At 44.5% G+C, this 15146-nt stretch overlaps 1 protein-coding gene across 1 annotated transcript in view; it reads left to right on the top strand.

The window, feature by feature from the left end:
- The first annotated feature begins 341 nt into the window (after positions 1 to 341).
- IGFBP2 (insulin like growth factor binding protein 2) overlaps positions 342 to 15146 on the top strand; it is a 487588-nt gene continuing 472783 nt past the window's right edge. Inside the window, exon 1 of the mRNA XM_078679267.1 lies at positions 342 to 410. Within this exon, the coding sequence (XP_078535393.1) occupies positions 392 to 410 (19 nt within the window). The 5' untranslated portion in view covers positions 342 to 391. The remainder of the gene's footprint in view (positions 411 to 15146) is intronic.

Raw genomic sequence — 15146 nt, 5'->3', positions numbered from 1 at the left:
GGAAGAACTCGTCTTTATTCCGTCTTCCACCATCAACTGTCTCTGTCGCTCTCTCTTTCTCTCTCTGAACTCTGAATTCTCAACATTCTAAGTTGAACTACCATACCAACTGTAAGGATGTACCATTATGCTACAGGGGTGGGGGAAGGGCAATACCAACTGGAAGGAACATAACCTAGAGGTAAATACGCTCAGTTAAGTTCATTATAATAAAAGAGGTATCTTACAACACATACGATGGGTGTCAGTCATTTCTTCCATACTCTTGATAGACATAACGTAACCCGACCCCAGTCCCCTCTCCTCCCGCCCCGCAGATTGTGATGAGGGGACCATGAGTCTCCCATATCTCACACATGTTCATTTGCCTTGGGCTGAATGCGTCCCATAAATGCCCCATCACCGCACCGGTGAGAGTCTTTACCAGTTATTTAACTTTACTTTGCTTTCTTTACTGCGGGTTCAACCCAAGTGTCCGGTAACTCAAGCCCTGGTACCCAGACTTGGATTTACCTCAGGCGATTTTACCGCATGGTTTTGACGAATACATTAAGTTGAGGTATTTATATTACTGTTCACATATTCTGTCTCTGAGTAGTTTCAATTAATTTACTGCCTGTACTTCCCAGTTTTTGTGACGCTGTTCCGTGGCATCCACTACCTTTTCTGTGAGAGAATATTCGAATGCTATTAGAATTATGCCATGGCCTCTTTCCCTCTGTACCTCTTTGTCTGCAACTGTGTTTGTGGTTATTGCAGCAGACGTATTCTGTTGGTGGTTGCTGAATGTTATTCCCCGTGCCATCGCCACACCCACACCCTCCAAAACAGCTGACCCTGGTCGTTCAGACACTTGACGGCAACAATATTGTGCCAACAATTGTAGTTATTTTTCCCATACCTTCTGAATGTTGTCGCACTTGGTGTTAGGGCCAGGGTTACCGGCTTTCAAACTGAGGAACCAGATTCGAGTTTCGGATCAACACATACATGTCAACATTTTGAGCAGACAAGTGGGAGATTTTAAAAAATAGTTGGGAGACTATATTTTCCCCACTGACATATTGAAGTAGAGGCATTCGTCCTGAATAGGGGCTATTGGTATGTATGGTGACAGTCAATCAGCATTTAATTTCTGGCGGTTTAATTACATAGCGCAAACAAAACAGAGTTCTAAACTCAGTTTTTGTTTGTGCTGTGTAAAACTGCCAAAGAAAATAAGTTGAGGCCTGTCGCATGCTCCAATCTCCCTTTTCAAAAATGTAAGACAAAGCATTAACCTTTGATTCTTGGAGAGGGAGAATGCAGCTTGTGTGACAGGCATTAACATTATCTTTTTGGCAGTTATACAAAACTACGAATCGGGTTTCTGCATGCAGGAATCGGGAGGCGGGAAACTGGCCTTAAAATTGGTAGTTTCGAGCCTGAATCGGGAGGATTGGCATGTATTCCAACTTCCTGTGATTCTGGGCAAATCACATATTCTATCCATGCCTGAAAAAATTTGTCTGACTTGGTGTAACGTAACTGGTGCTGATGTAAAGCGTTCCAATGCTCATAGTCCGAGTTGGTGCTATATTAAACTGCAAGCAAAAAAAGTCTGTCCCTGCGTGTTCCTGTATACTAAAACTGTCAAGTTGTGCAACATCCATGAGCTGTCAATATTCTCAGCAAAGTGACACACATGCATCACAAATCAGGTTAAAGCAACCCATATCTACTTCTTTTCAAGTGGTAGAGAACACCGCCAGCTGGTCCTAGTGCAACTCCAAATCAGCAATCTTCACTTCTCTTATGGGCAGGCACTGCTTGTCTCTTAGGGACATGTCGCTCCTAAACAGTGTGAGGTTCGGCCTCTTTATGTTCACTCTTTCCCTATGAAATCTGGGTAATGGTCAACTTTAGATGGTCATTATGTGTCTTCAGGATCCTGCTGGCGCCTCATGGCTAAATTGCTTTCGATCATAAAGCTTGATCCATTTGGCAGTGGTGGATCTGCTTGTTGTTTGAGAGTGGACGTCATGTTCCAGTTGGAGGGCTTGTTGCTTCACTATTGCCCTTGATTGCTCATCTTACCTACTAGATTATTATTATTATTATTATTATTATTTAGTGTTTTGTATAGGGCGTAGTAACCCGTAAGCATCCCAGCGCTAAGATCAGGACAGTCAGGAGGGTAACATAGAGGGGAGGGAAGAGAAGGATGGAGATCAAGGGAATAGGTGGGTTTTCAGAAGTTTTCTGAACCGGAGGTAGTCTGGTTCCATCCTTAGCTTAAGGGGGAGGGCATTCCACAGGCGGACCGCGTTAACAGAAAAGCGCCGCCCGCCAGTGCGCGCTTTCTTCACTCTGGGAATGGTGATAAGGTGTTCATGGTCAGAGCGAAGAGATCTTGTGGCTTTGTAGGACCTGATGAACTGTTTAAGGATGGGGGGGCCTTTATCCTGCAGGAGTTTGTGGGACAGACAGAGGGCCTTAAACTTGACTCGTTCTCTCACTGGGAGCCAGTGAAGAGACTTCAAGGCTGGTTTGGCCGAGGATCTGGCCGGAGTGTTGGTAAGAATCCGGGCCGCGGCGTTCTGGATCCTTTGCAGTTTGTTTAAGGTTGCTTCGGGGGCACCCAAATAGATGGCATTGCTGTAGTCCAGCTTTGAAAGGATAAGGCCTTTAATGAGCAATATCTGGGAGACGGGAGGGAGCCGGGGCAGAATTTTCCTGATAGATTTAAGGAGCCCGAAGCAGACCCCATCGATTTTTTTGGCATGGGTCTTGAAGGACAGGTCTTTTTCTAGCCAGATTCCCAGGCTTTTGATCTCTGTCTTGGGGACTGGAGGTTCGCCCAAACAGGGGGGCCAGATGTTAGGGGGGAGGGAGGGCCCCTTTTGGCCAAGGAGTAGGATATCTGTTTTTGATCCGTTGAGTTTCAACAACGAACTGTTCATCCAACCCTGAATTTCGGAGAGGCAGCTATGAAGGTTTGCAGGTTCCTGGTTGGGATGAGATAGAGACACCACTAATTGAGTGTCATCCGCATAGCTGATAATTTTCACTCCGAACGGGATGACAACCTCCTCCAATGGGGACATGTAGACATTAAATAATGTCGGGCTTAATGAAGAGCCCTGGGGCACTCCACATTGGAGGGGGGTTGTGGGGGAGCGGGTGTCGTTCTCCCAGACCTGGAAGGAGCGGCGGTCTAGGAATGATGTGAGCCAGGCCAGGGCATTGCCCTCCACACCGATGTTTTTGAGTCGCTGGATTAGGACCCGGTGGTTAACAGTGTCAAAGGCCGCACTGAGGTCCAGGAGGATCACTGCCACTGATCCTCCTGCGTCCAAAATGATTCTGGCCTCCTCCACTGCCGCGAGCAGGGCGATGTCCGTGCCATGACCTGTGCGGAATCCGGTTTGCGAGCTTCTGAGCAAGTTGTTGGACTCCAGAAACTGCGAGAGCTTTCTGTTGACTAGCTTTTCAATGATTTTACTTATTCCGGGGAGGAGGGAGATTGGCCTATAATTGGCCATGTCCAGGGGGTCTAATGAAGGTTTTTTCAGAAGCGCCCTGACTACGGCCTTTTTCTAGCTGGGGGGGACTTTTCCATGGAGCAGTGAGGAGTTGATGAGGTCAGTTAAAGGAGGGGCGATCGTTGGGGCCACTTTTTTTAGGATGCGTAAGGGCACCGGGTCACTAGGGGAGCCGCTTTAGATTGTAGCTAGCGTAGTTAAAACCTCTTCAATAGTTACCGGACCGAAGGAGTTTAATTGGGTAGTGGTTGGGTTCGAATTAGTGCAGTCTTCCTCAATAAGACTGAGGTCGACAGGAGGTAGGGATACGAGAATTTTCTGGATTTTCTTGTCAAAGAATTTGGCCAATTTGAGACATTTCTCTTCAGAGGTGTTGGGGTCTGGAAGTTTCTCTGGTCGCGGATCTGGGATTTTAAGTAATTCTTTTAAAATGATGAAGGTTTCCCTTGCAGAGCAGGAGGAATTTTTTATCCTTTCATCAAAGTATGTGCTTTTGGTAATGCGTAGGGCGAGTTTGTAGTTTTTTAAGGAGGTGCGGAAGGCGACTTTTTTACCTATGGATTTATCCTTCCTCCAAGAACGCTCTGTTCTTTTGCACTCCTTGCGTAAGAGATTAAGGTCAGGAGTGTACCAGGGAGCAGGGTTCACTCTTTTGACTCGTTTTAGGGTGGTAGTTTTGGGGAGGAGATTGTCAAGTGAGTGGATGAGCCAAGAGTTGAACTGGATGTCCGCAGTGACTGGGTCAGCGACCGGGGGGGGAGGAGTGAGCCTGAGTGTGGCGGCCCATTCGTCTGGCGAAAGTTTATGCCAGCGTCGATCAGTGACCCGGGCTTTAGCTGGTAGGGTGGGTGGGACAAAGAAATGCCAGTAAAAGGGTATCAGGAAATGGTCTGTCCAGGGTAGGGGGAGGGGGGTATGGGTTTTGAGATCGGAGATGTTGGTGAAAATAGGGTCCAAAAGGTGACCCTTGTCATGGGTAGGCTCTAAGTTCACTAAACGGATGCCAAAGGACGTGAGGTCAAGGAGAAGTTCGGAAGCCGTTATATCCCTGGGGTCTAATAGGTGGAGGTTCAGGTCTCCCAGGATTAGAAAGTTGGGAGTGATAGTTGCCATCTGGGTGATTATGTCGACAAGAGCACTTGAGAATTTAGCTGGGGGTCCCGGCGGGCGGTATATCAGTAGACCAGAGAGGGAGGATACAGGGGATATCTGTATGGTAAAGTGGCAGCTTTCGCAGTCGTCGATCTTACCATCGTTGGTTCTGCAGGAGAATTGCTCTCTGTAGATTATTGCCAGGCCACCTCCTCTGCCGAGGGGTCTATTCTGTGATTGGATTTGGTAGCCAGGTGGTAAAGCATTGACAATGTCAGCGTCAGAGCAGGGGGTGAGCCAAGTTTCCGTAAGGAACAGAATGTCGATGGCTCGCTCATGTACCAGGAGGTTGATTTCGTGACAATGTTTGGGAAGGGACCTGCAGTTAAGGAGGCCGAGCTGTAGGCCATGGCATTCTACGACGGTAGGGGCCGGATTACAGTGGTCACAGTTAGTAAATGGTTTTTCTCTTGCATAGATATAGTTACACTTGGTGTTTTTCGAGGGATTAAGTGCAAGGAGCCTGTCTCTGGTGTAAGTAGTTCGACCAGCGGGAGAGTAGGGCATAGTGACTGGGCCTAGGGCAGGCTGGGCCCGGACGGGCCCAGACGGGCTTGCCTTGAGCGCGCCCGCTGCGCCCGTCCGCTGCGCGTACGTGGAAAGCACATGTTTTTATGGGGGAGTTCGGGGCGTGGCCTCGTATCAGTGGGCGTGGCCAAGGTCAGGCTCGCTGATGGCGGCAAAAGCGGAATACCTGTCCCGCGGCAGCGTTTACCTCGGCTGCGCGGGGGTCAGGGAATGGAAACAAGAGCCCCAGAATAAAGGTAAGAGTGGGCTGGTTAAAAATATCACAAGTCACAACAATTTTAAAATATCGGCTTTTGTAGGACAAACAAAGCTCCCGGCTGTGCCTCAGGAGTATCTAGATCTAAGTGCGAGCTCGAAGTCAGCTCAGTTATGTAGGCGGGGGGGGCGTGGCCTCGTATCAGTGGGCGTGGCCAAGGTCAGGCTCGCTGATGGCGGCAAAAGCGGAATACCTGTCCCGCGGCAGCGTTTACCTCGGCTGCGCGGGGGTGAGGGAATGGAAACAAGAGCCCCAGAATAAAGGTAAGAGTGGGCTGGTTAAAAATATCACAAGTCACAACAATTTTAAAATATCGGCTTTTGTAGGACAAACAAAGCTCCCGGCTGTGCCTCAGGAGTATCTAGTTCTAAGTGCGAGCTCGAAGTCCGCTCAGTTATGTAGGCGGGGGGCGTGGCCTCGTATCAGTGGGCGTGGCCAAGGTCAGGCTCGCTGATGGCGGCAAAAGCGGAATACCTGTCCCGCGGCAGCGTTTACCTCGGCTGCGCGGGGGTCAGGGAATGGAAAAAAGAGCCCCAGAATAAAGATAAGAGTGGGCTGGTTAAAAATATCACAAGTCACAACAATTTTACAATATCGGCTTTTGTAGGACAAACAAAGTTCCCGGCTGTGCCTCAGGAGTATCTAGATCTGAATTAAAAGCAAATCACTGTGGCACTTTGAATGATGTGCTTACTTTTGTTTTCCACATGACTAGACCAGGCACTTGATAGATACATGAATGTGCTGCGGTGTAGCAGAGATTACTAACAGGTATATGTTACATAATATTAAGCATAAGTTGCCGGAGCCAGAATGATAAAATCACAAATGAATCCACTTGTCTTTAGATAATAAGTGGAGCACATAACCATCTGCGCGACCAGTGTGACAATATCCAGTGTATGTATGTAGGTATGTATTTATGTATGAATATTTATTTATTTATTTGTCAGATTTGTATTGCGCGTAGCTGCCCCAGCAACGGGGCGTCCCAGCGCGACCACAGACCCTAGATCTAAACCGAGGGAAGAAAATGAAAAGTTACACAGGGAAAAGTCAGGTCTTTATGGCTTTTCGAAAGGCCAGGTGGTTCTGGATTGCTCTGATGGAAGCAGGGAGCGAATTCCAGAGTTTCGCAGCCAAACTGCAAAAAGAACGGACACCAGCCTGGCTTTCAAAACTCGAGGAATGCAGACCAACACTTGATATGGTATTTCTATAGTGCAAACCTAGCCAAAAGACAGCAGGACACTTTTCATAGTTAAAGCCAATCTTCATAAAGTCAATGAGCAAGAGGAGATGGAGCTAAATTGAAGATGGCTATTGCATTGTGAGGTAGTGTTCTTTCAAGTGGTAAGTCTTCCTAAATTGGAGCATTGTTGGGGTGGTCCAGATGGATACGGGGATATTGTTGCAGATCCTGGGTGCACAGATGGAAAAGGCCTGCTGGCTTTTTTTTTTCTGTCTGTATTTCTCTCGCTCTCAGTTCCCCAACCAACATTGTCAGTTAATGGTTGCCCCTGGGTCCAGCAATTGTGTAAGTGTACATCACTCCCATTGGGTCTGGATTAGAAGGCTAGTGCATTCTACAGTTCTACCCTAGTTCATCCTCGTATGCAGAGAAGACTTTTCACACAAGAGATGTTAGGCTTTGCTTGAAACATTCCCTGAATGGTAGTAAGGCCATTGAGACTATTGACCGGTTGTTTGTCGCCCACTGCGACTCCTCACCTGAACAACCTTGTAGTGGTATGTAATCAGTGCACATCGCGCGGCGCGATATTATTCTTCATTATTATTGTGTTATTGTTTAAATGTATGACTCGTGCGCATTGTAGTGGTTCGATGGAAGTCTCTAACATTGTGAGCAGTCACCGTTGAGGTTTACTATTTAGCAGATGCTTCGCGCGTTGGGTGGAGTTTTCCTCTGGATTAAACTACTTTAAAGGATTCATTGGAGTTTGTGTGTTCATTCCGCACTACATATGGCGACGATTGGGAACTGGCTCCACCCATACCCACGCATGAGATTATCATCAGATTATCATCGTTTGTACTTCTTCATTTCATTTTAAAAAAAGGTCGTACCTGCTACTTTTACTCCCGTTGATTCCAAATTGGAAGATATCCGGGTAGGATTTTCAGTACATATTCACTTTCTGAACGAGGTACGTCGAATAATTTTAATTCTGAAGCGCGAGTGCTCAATTTTTAAACACATTTTATAACTTTCGTGATGATTGGCCATTGTAATCTCCATGTGACTGTTATTCTATCATGATTGGCCATTGAATCCTGCATGTGACTCTGGTTTTGCCCGTGACCTCCCTGATTGGTTCACTTATTCTGCTATTTTCATTGGCTGGAGAGTTTTTAACCTACGTATCACGGAGCACTTGTTTAAGTGATCATTTATATGTCGAATTGTTATTGGCATCAGCGCATTGCTACAGCGACGCGCACACTTTCTGAAACTACCAACTTGTTTATCGGCATCAGTGCGTTGCTACAGCAACGCGCACGCTGTCAGAAGCTCCGACGTTGTTATTAGCATCAGCGCATTGCTACAGCGACGCGTACGCTTTCAGAAGCTCTCAACTTGTTATTAGCATCGGCGCGTTGCTACAGCGACGCGCACGCTTTCAGAAGCTTCCAACTTGTTATTGGCTTCAGCGCATTGCTACAGTGACGCGCACACTTTTAGTGGCAGCACTTATATCGTCTACGTGTCAGCTCACCAGATTGTTCACGGCGTGTCATTTCAGCGACACGCACGCTCAAATTTAATTAGTTCTTTGACTATTTTCAACACACGCTGTTCATTGTGGAATCCAAAGAACTATGGCACACGTTTTTTATGTTTTAAACGTTACTGCTTTTACCTTATTACAGTTTAGAATTGGTATTGTTGTATTATTTTCACAATAGCATCCTTACAAGGTGATTTTTCTTTTATTTGGTTATCTTAACAGCATTTAATTATTCTACCTTGTTTTTATTTTTCACTAAGGGTCTTGAGCCATTTATTACATTATGGCTAATTTACAACTTCAGCAAATCACACAACCCCCTCCTTTCTTAAGTAAACCTGGGAGTCCCGAAATCATTTGGAAGGAGTGGTTTGCTTTATTTGAGAATCACCTTGTTGCTATAGATGCTGTTGCTTACTCTCCTGAGCGTAAATTTGCAATTCTTTTTGGTTGCCTTTGTCAAGCCGCACAAAGAATTTTAAAAAGTGTTCCACCTATTCCTCTACCAGCATCTCAAGGTGGTGACCTTCAGTGGAATGTTTATCTTGAGGCAGTGGCTCGTTTAAGGAAACAATTCGCAGAGGAGCCGAACATTATGTTGGAGAGGCATAATTTTTACGCCAGGAAACACAGAGAGGATGAAAAGGTTGAAGAGTACATTTCCGCTCTTAGAGTTTTAGCAACTACATGTGACTTTGGTCCACTATGCGACAACTATATCAGGGATCAATTTGTTTTTAATTGTTCTTCCCGTAAGATCAAAGAAAGGATTTTAGGATGCAAAAATCCTTCCTTGGACGAAGTAATTGACCTTTCCATGAGCATTGAACGTTCTACACTTACGAGTAAGGTGATGGCTGATGCTTCAAAAAGTGGAACTAACTCAGTTAATGCTGTTGATTCATGCCAGGACAGTTCTATTTGCTCAGTAAATGTTAAAAATAAGAATGTGAAATTTGTTCAAAAGAAACAATCTATTTTTTGTTATAGATGCGGGTCCAAGAACCACATTGGGAACTTTCAAGGGTGTCCTGCCATCAACAGGCGTTGTCTCATTTGTAAAAAAAAGTGGGACATTTTCAAGTGTTTGTAGGAACGTGAGGAAAACACCTATGGTAAATTGTATCGATTCTGATATTGATTATTGTAGCAATGCTATCAACAACATAGTTGTTACCTTAGATTGTAATAGTGAAATTGATGACATAAAAGGTCCATTACGTTCTGCAATAATTGATGGTATTCCCTTACAGGTAATGGCGGACTCCGGTTCTCCATTCACTATTTTAAGAGATTCTACTTTTTATGATCTGTGGAAAAGAAAGGTTGATCTGTTGCAATCGGACGTAAACCCTAAGGCTTTTGGGGAAACGGACATCAACATGATTGGTTATTTTGAAGGGTTGGTTCAATGTTTGGGTAGGGAAACCATAACAAAGATCTATGTTGCTGAAAAAGGTAAAAATATAGTTGGCTAGAAGGATCTCGCTCCCATGGGCTTATACTTAGTACCCGGGGACGATAACCCAATCAAAGTCAGGGAACTGCCTGTCTCGAGTATTGAGTGTGACTCGCCTAACACACAGGTTTTCAACTCAAAACAGATTATGGAAGAGTTCAAGTCAGTGTTTAGTGACAAGGTGGGCAGTGTAGAAGGTTTTGAACATAGGATTAGATTAGTCCCAGGGGACCAGCCTGTCGCTCAAAAAGTTTGATCCGTTCCCTTAAGTGTCCGAGCGGAATTGGAAAGTTCTTTAAAAGACTTGTGTGGGCAAGGTATTATACAACCGGTAGATTCTTCCCAGTGGGTGGCCCCCATCGTTGTCGCACGCATGAATAACGGCGAAATTAGGCTTTGCGCGGATTTACACGCTCTAAACAAGAATATTATCATCAATTGTCACCCACTGCCTAAAATCCATGAACTCCTCGCTAATCTTGGTGGTGCTAAGTGGTTTTCACTGATCGATTTAAAATCAGCCTACCAACAGGTCTCGTTATCAAAAGAGTCACAGGAGTTAACTACTTTCACCACACCGTTTGGGGCATATACGTTTTTGAACCTTCCCTTTGGCTTAGCATCAGCTGGAAGTGTTTTCCAGAAACTCATGGATTCTCTTTTTCATGAGGTTGTGGGGGTTCAAGCATATCTTGACGATATTTTAATTTATGCAAAGTCTTTAGAGGAACATAACTCGATCTTGAGACGTATTCTCACAATTTTGATGTCCAAAAGAATGACCGTCCGTGGTGACAAATGCAAGTTTGCTGTTAATGAACTGGATTATTTAGGACACACCGTTTCTCACGAGGGGATTAAACCTACATTCTCAGTCATTAGAGCCATTGAGGATGCAAAACACCCGTCTGATAAAGATTCCCTTAGGTGATTTCTTGGGTTGGCGGAATATTACGCTAGGTTTGTGCCGTCTTATTCTCAGTTAGTCGAACCTCTTCGTATGTTATTAAGAAAAGGTTGCAGCTTTGCTTGGTCCCCTGATTTGGACAAAGTTTGTGGTGAAGTTAAAAAGTTGATTGTGTCCGCCAAAGCTCTTCACGCTTTTAGAGACAATTGTCTTTCGGTCATAACAGTCGACGCTATTATGTCAGGCCTAGGTGCAGTGTTGACTCAACGGGTAAAGGGTCATGAGCAGACCGTTGCTTTCGCTTCTCGATCCCTTAAGACTTTTGAGTCTAGGTACAGTACCATCGAGAGGGAGGCGCTGGCCTGCGCATGGGCGGTTCAAAAGTTCAGGACGTATATTTGGGGTCGGAAATTTGAACTGGTTACCGACCATAAACCCCTTATTTACATTTTCAACAAAGTTAATTCGTCTTGCATGTCAGCAAGGTTAATGAGGTTGGTTTCTAAGTTGTAGGAATTTCATTTTGAAGTTAAACATATTAATGGTGGAAAAAAATTCTGAGCTGACTGTCTTTCGAGACTTTCCATGGTAAAGAATGATGATGAGGATATCTCTGCTGAAGATATTGAATGTGTTACTATGGTGGATGCAGTGTGTAAGTTAAGTCCAGTTATATCTGAAAGTGATTGGAAGTCCGCCAACGAGAGTGATTCAGTTCTTCAAAAAGTTATTTACTATTCAACATGTAAGTGGCCGGAACCTAGGTGTTTGGAGGGTGAATTACTTAGATTTGTTCAAGTCTCTGAAGAACTCTCGGTTGAGAATGGTATTGTTCGTAGCGGCGACAAGTTTATCCCTCCTTTCAAGTTACGTCCTTTAATCATTAACGAGGCTCATAGAGGACATTTAGGTGTCACCAAAACCGTTATGAGAATCAAGGAACACTACTGGTGGCCCTCTATGGATGAGCAAGCTAGGAAGTTGATTGATTCTTGTCCTGAGTGTCTAGTCTCCGATAAACATTGGCATACTATGAAAGTTCCTTTATGTCCAACTGTGTTTCCACAATCTGCTTGGGAGAAAATTGGTATTGATTTTTCTGGGCCGTATTCGGTTCTAGATCAAGAGTGCAAGTATGTAATTTTACTGGTTGACTATTATTCAAAATGGATGTATCATGAGTTCGTTAAAACACCTGATTCTGATTCTACAATCTCTTTCTTGAAAAGACTTTTTAATGTGGAAGGTACACCTAGGATAATAGTTATTGATAATGGCACGCATTTTATTTCCGATAAAATGAGGACATTTCTTAGCGATTTGGACATTAAACAACTGAAAGTTGCTTTGTATTCTCCGTCGTCTAACGGGTTGGTAGAAAGGGGGAATAAAGTGATTAAGGAGGGCGTACAGACGGCGTTAGCATGCAAACTTAATGTGAGCGATTTCATCAGAGACAAAGTGTGGCATTATAACACCTCACCGCACTGTATAACAGGCCTCCTTTTACTTTGTAAAGAAACAGAGGCACTCATTCAAATTTTTTTCCTTCTTGGCTTCAGGATTTATTTGGGGATAAGAAGATTGATCTGGGTGCTATTCGCAAGAAAGTAAATGACAAGCGCATGCAAATGAAAAACAATTTTGATATGAAAACTTATTCTGTACATGTAGATATTTTTGTGGGAGACTGTGTTTTGATTAGGAAGCCCGAAAGAGTTAAAAAAGGGGAGTCGAAGTTCTTTGAACCTTTACAGGTCCTTAAAGTTAGTAAAGGTGCTGCATTCGTTGACGGGAAGGGTTGGTGGAATAAACGCCATCTTGTAAAAGTCTCACATCATCAGGCAGATATCATTAAGAGTAGACGGTGCGAACCTATTGAGGATCTTGATTGGAGTCATTGGTTGGATGTTCCTGTTAATCGTGCTGATACGAATCAATTTGTAAATGCTCATGTCCATCCTAATAGTTCCTCTAATTCACAGAATGTTTCAATGTCTTCTCGCGGCAGAACCATCAGAGCTCCTAGGAGGTTTGATGGTTTTGTCAGATTTAAGAAAATATGTACGTTTTATTGTAATTTTCCTAATTGCTGTTGTAGGGGGGAAGGTGGTGTAGTGGTATGTAATCAGTGCACATCGCGCGCCGCGCAATGCGCACGCGATATTATTCTTCATTACTATTGTGTTATTGTTTAAATGTATGACTCGCGCGCATTGTAGCTGTTCGATGGAAGTCTTTAACGTTGTGAGCAGTCACCGTTGAGGTTTACTATTGAGCAGATGCATCGCGCGTTGGGTGGAGTTTTCCTCTGGAGTAAACTACTTTAAAGGATTCATTGGAGTTTGTGGATTCATTCCGCACTACAAACCTGCATGCCATTATTGCAGATTCAGTAGTCATTTTAGAATGTTGCAGTGTCACTAGGGTTTAATAGGAAGAAGACATGTAAGCAAAATTTAGATCAAACCTTAAAGGTCTTTCAAACTTATGAAATGTAGGTATAAGTTGCAAGTGAAAAGGAAAAGAGTGATGAGATTTTGGATGTCTAGATCATTTAATATGATTGGTATTTTAGTGGTAAAAAGATCCTACAACCACTTCCACTTTGAATGGCTCTTAAAGCAAACCTTTTGATGTCATCTAACATAGATTCTCTTCTTGAAGCTACAAAAATATATATTGCATTGTAGCAGTGGGTACCACTCCTACATGGTGTAATCAAGGGCTTCACTACATGGACAGCAGCTCACTGTGAGTTGTGTGGTTACAAGTGGTAGTTTATGCTTTGACCCAGTGTAGGAAGTGTTTCCATATCATGCATGATGACAACTGTGGTGCCGAGTGATGGATGAGGAAGCGTGAGCGATACATGCATATTTTATAGTTTGCGGTATGCTGGCAGGTCTGATTAGCTCCATGGTTCCCTTTTCTGTGTTTGTATCTTTTTCTTTTAGGTTCTCAGTCTGATTTTTAATGCTGGCTGTGGCAGGAGGATTTTCACTTTGACATCTTGTAGCTCTGGGGGAGGTACCAGGTGTAGAGAAAGAGAGAGGGGATTCAAAGATCTACCCAAATAGATTGTTTCAAACCTTTTTTTGATATGATTGCCATTGTGTGACATCAAGTCAAGAGGTACTTCATTATTTTCAGGGCCACTAGAATTATGTGGTTCTTTGGATGCTGCATTTTCTTGCATAATTGTGGATTTGCTGCCTTTACCAAATAATCCATTGGCTGCTTCAATAATTGCAGATTTTACAAAAAAATATTTCAAGCTCGAACAGATCAATAGTTATTATAAAATCGGGGACATGTGGAGCTGTGCAGTGTAATACTTCACAAAGTTAGACTGGCCCCCTTCTAGTTGCTTTTTTCTGTATTTGGGTGTTATTCTGGTACTTAAGATGGGACACCTTTAGCTATTTAGTGTTAACATGTAATAACACAATAATGAAATGATACGAACATAAAATGTGCCACATTACACTGCATAGTTTGCCTTTTGGTGCTGCATAATTTAGTAAATCCTGATTAATACAATGGTCCTCCCATACTAAGTAATTCTTGTGGCCCTGAATATCTGTATCCTTTTTAGGTCTTGCCTTCGCAACGCGCATGCGTTGCAAAGGAAATTACCTTTTCCGAGCGCTTAGGCTTTTCAGCCAAGCACGTGCACGCGTTCCATTGCCTTCAATGGCAACGCATGCACGTGAGGAGATTCACTCGCGGGAGTGCGCGCCACAATCTGGCAACAATTATCGCTCCCTCGAATAAATCACACCAGCCCCCCACCGCTCCCCCCCCACTGCCATTATTGCCAGCACTTCCGTGCCGTGCATCGGAGAAAGAAGCGCATTGCTCGCTGCGCTTGATCGCGATTACTTTCGCGGCCGTGCAAACACTGAACGGATCATATGACTAGTCACATGATCACACCCTCCATTGCATTTAATCCCACCACTACGACGTCTCACTTAGCCTCCTGGTCGCAGCAGATACCTCCCTAATAGACAGTAAGCCATGCACAACACTATCGGGGTATCCGTCCCGCACTAGCTTTCTAAGTGCCCTAATGCGTCCTTCCTTCTTCTGCAGGTCACCGCACCGTTTAATTACCAGCATTGCTGGTTTTCATCTGTGGACATGCAGCTCCCGGTCTGCCAATTTATTTAGATTATTCTCGTGCCCCACCGCACGGTAAGCGCAGGTTTTTCACAATTCCGGGTTTGACCACCTCCTTGCTACACCGTATTTACATCTGTCTCATATTTACCTAGGCTCCCACAAGCACCGATCCTCTGACGGCGTTTCCAAATTCACTAGGAACTATAAACCTCATCCTGGCCTCGCCTTCCTAATCACTTGGTAAGTCTTACTTATCCAGGCCCCACGTTAGACGGCAAGTTTCTCACTCGTCCTCTAAAGCATCTCGCCCTTCCTTCACTCGCTGTTATTTTCACAAGCCTTGCTTTATTAATGCAATCTGGCCTCTGCTTCGTAACCCCTTGGTATGTTTCACGAATCCAGCCCACACGTTAGACGGCAAGTTTCTCCCTCCTCACTCCAA

The sequence above is a fragment of the Lissotriton helveticus genome, chromosome 3_1 (assembly GCF_964261635.1).
Source record: "Lissotriton helveticus chromosome 3_1, aLisHel1.1, whole genome shotgun sequence".
NCBI classification, from domain to species: Eukaryota; Metazoa; Chordata; class Amphibia; order Caudata; family Salamandridae; genus Lissotriton; species Lissotriton helveticus.
This window is presented reverse-complemented; position numbering and strand designations above follow the sequence as displayed.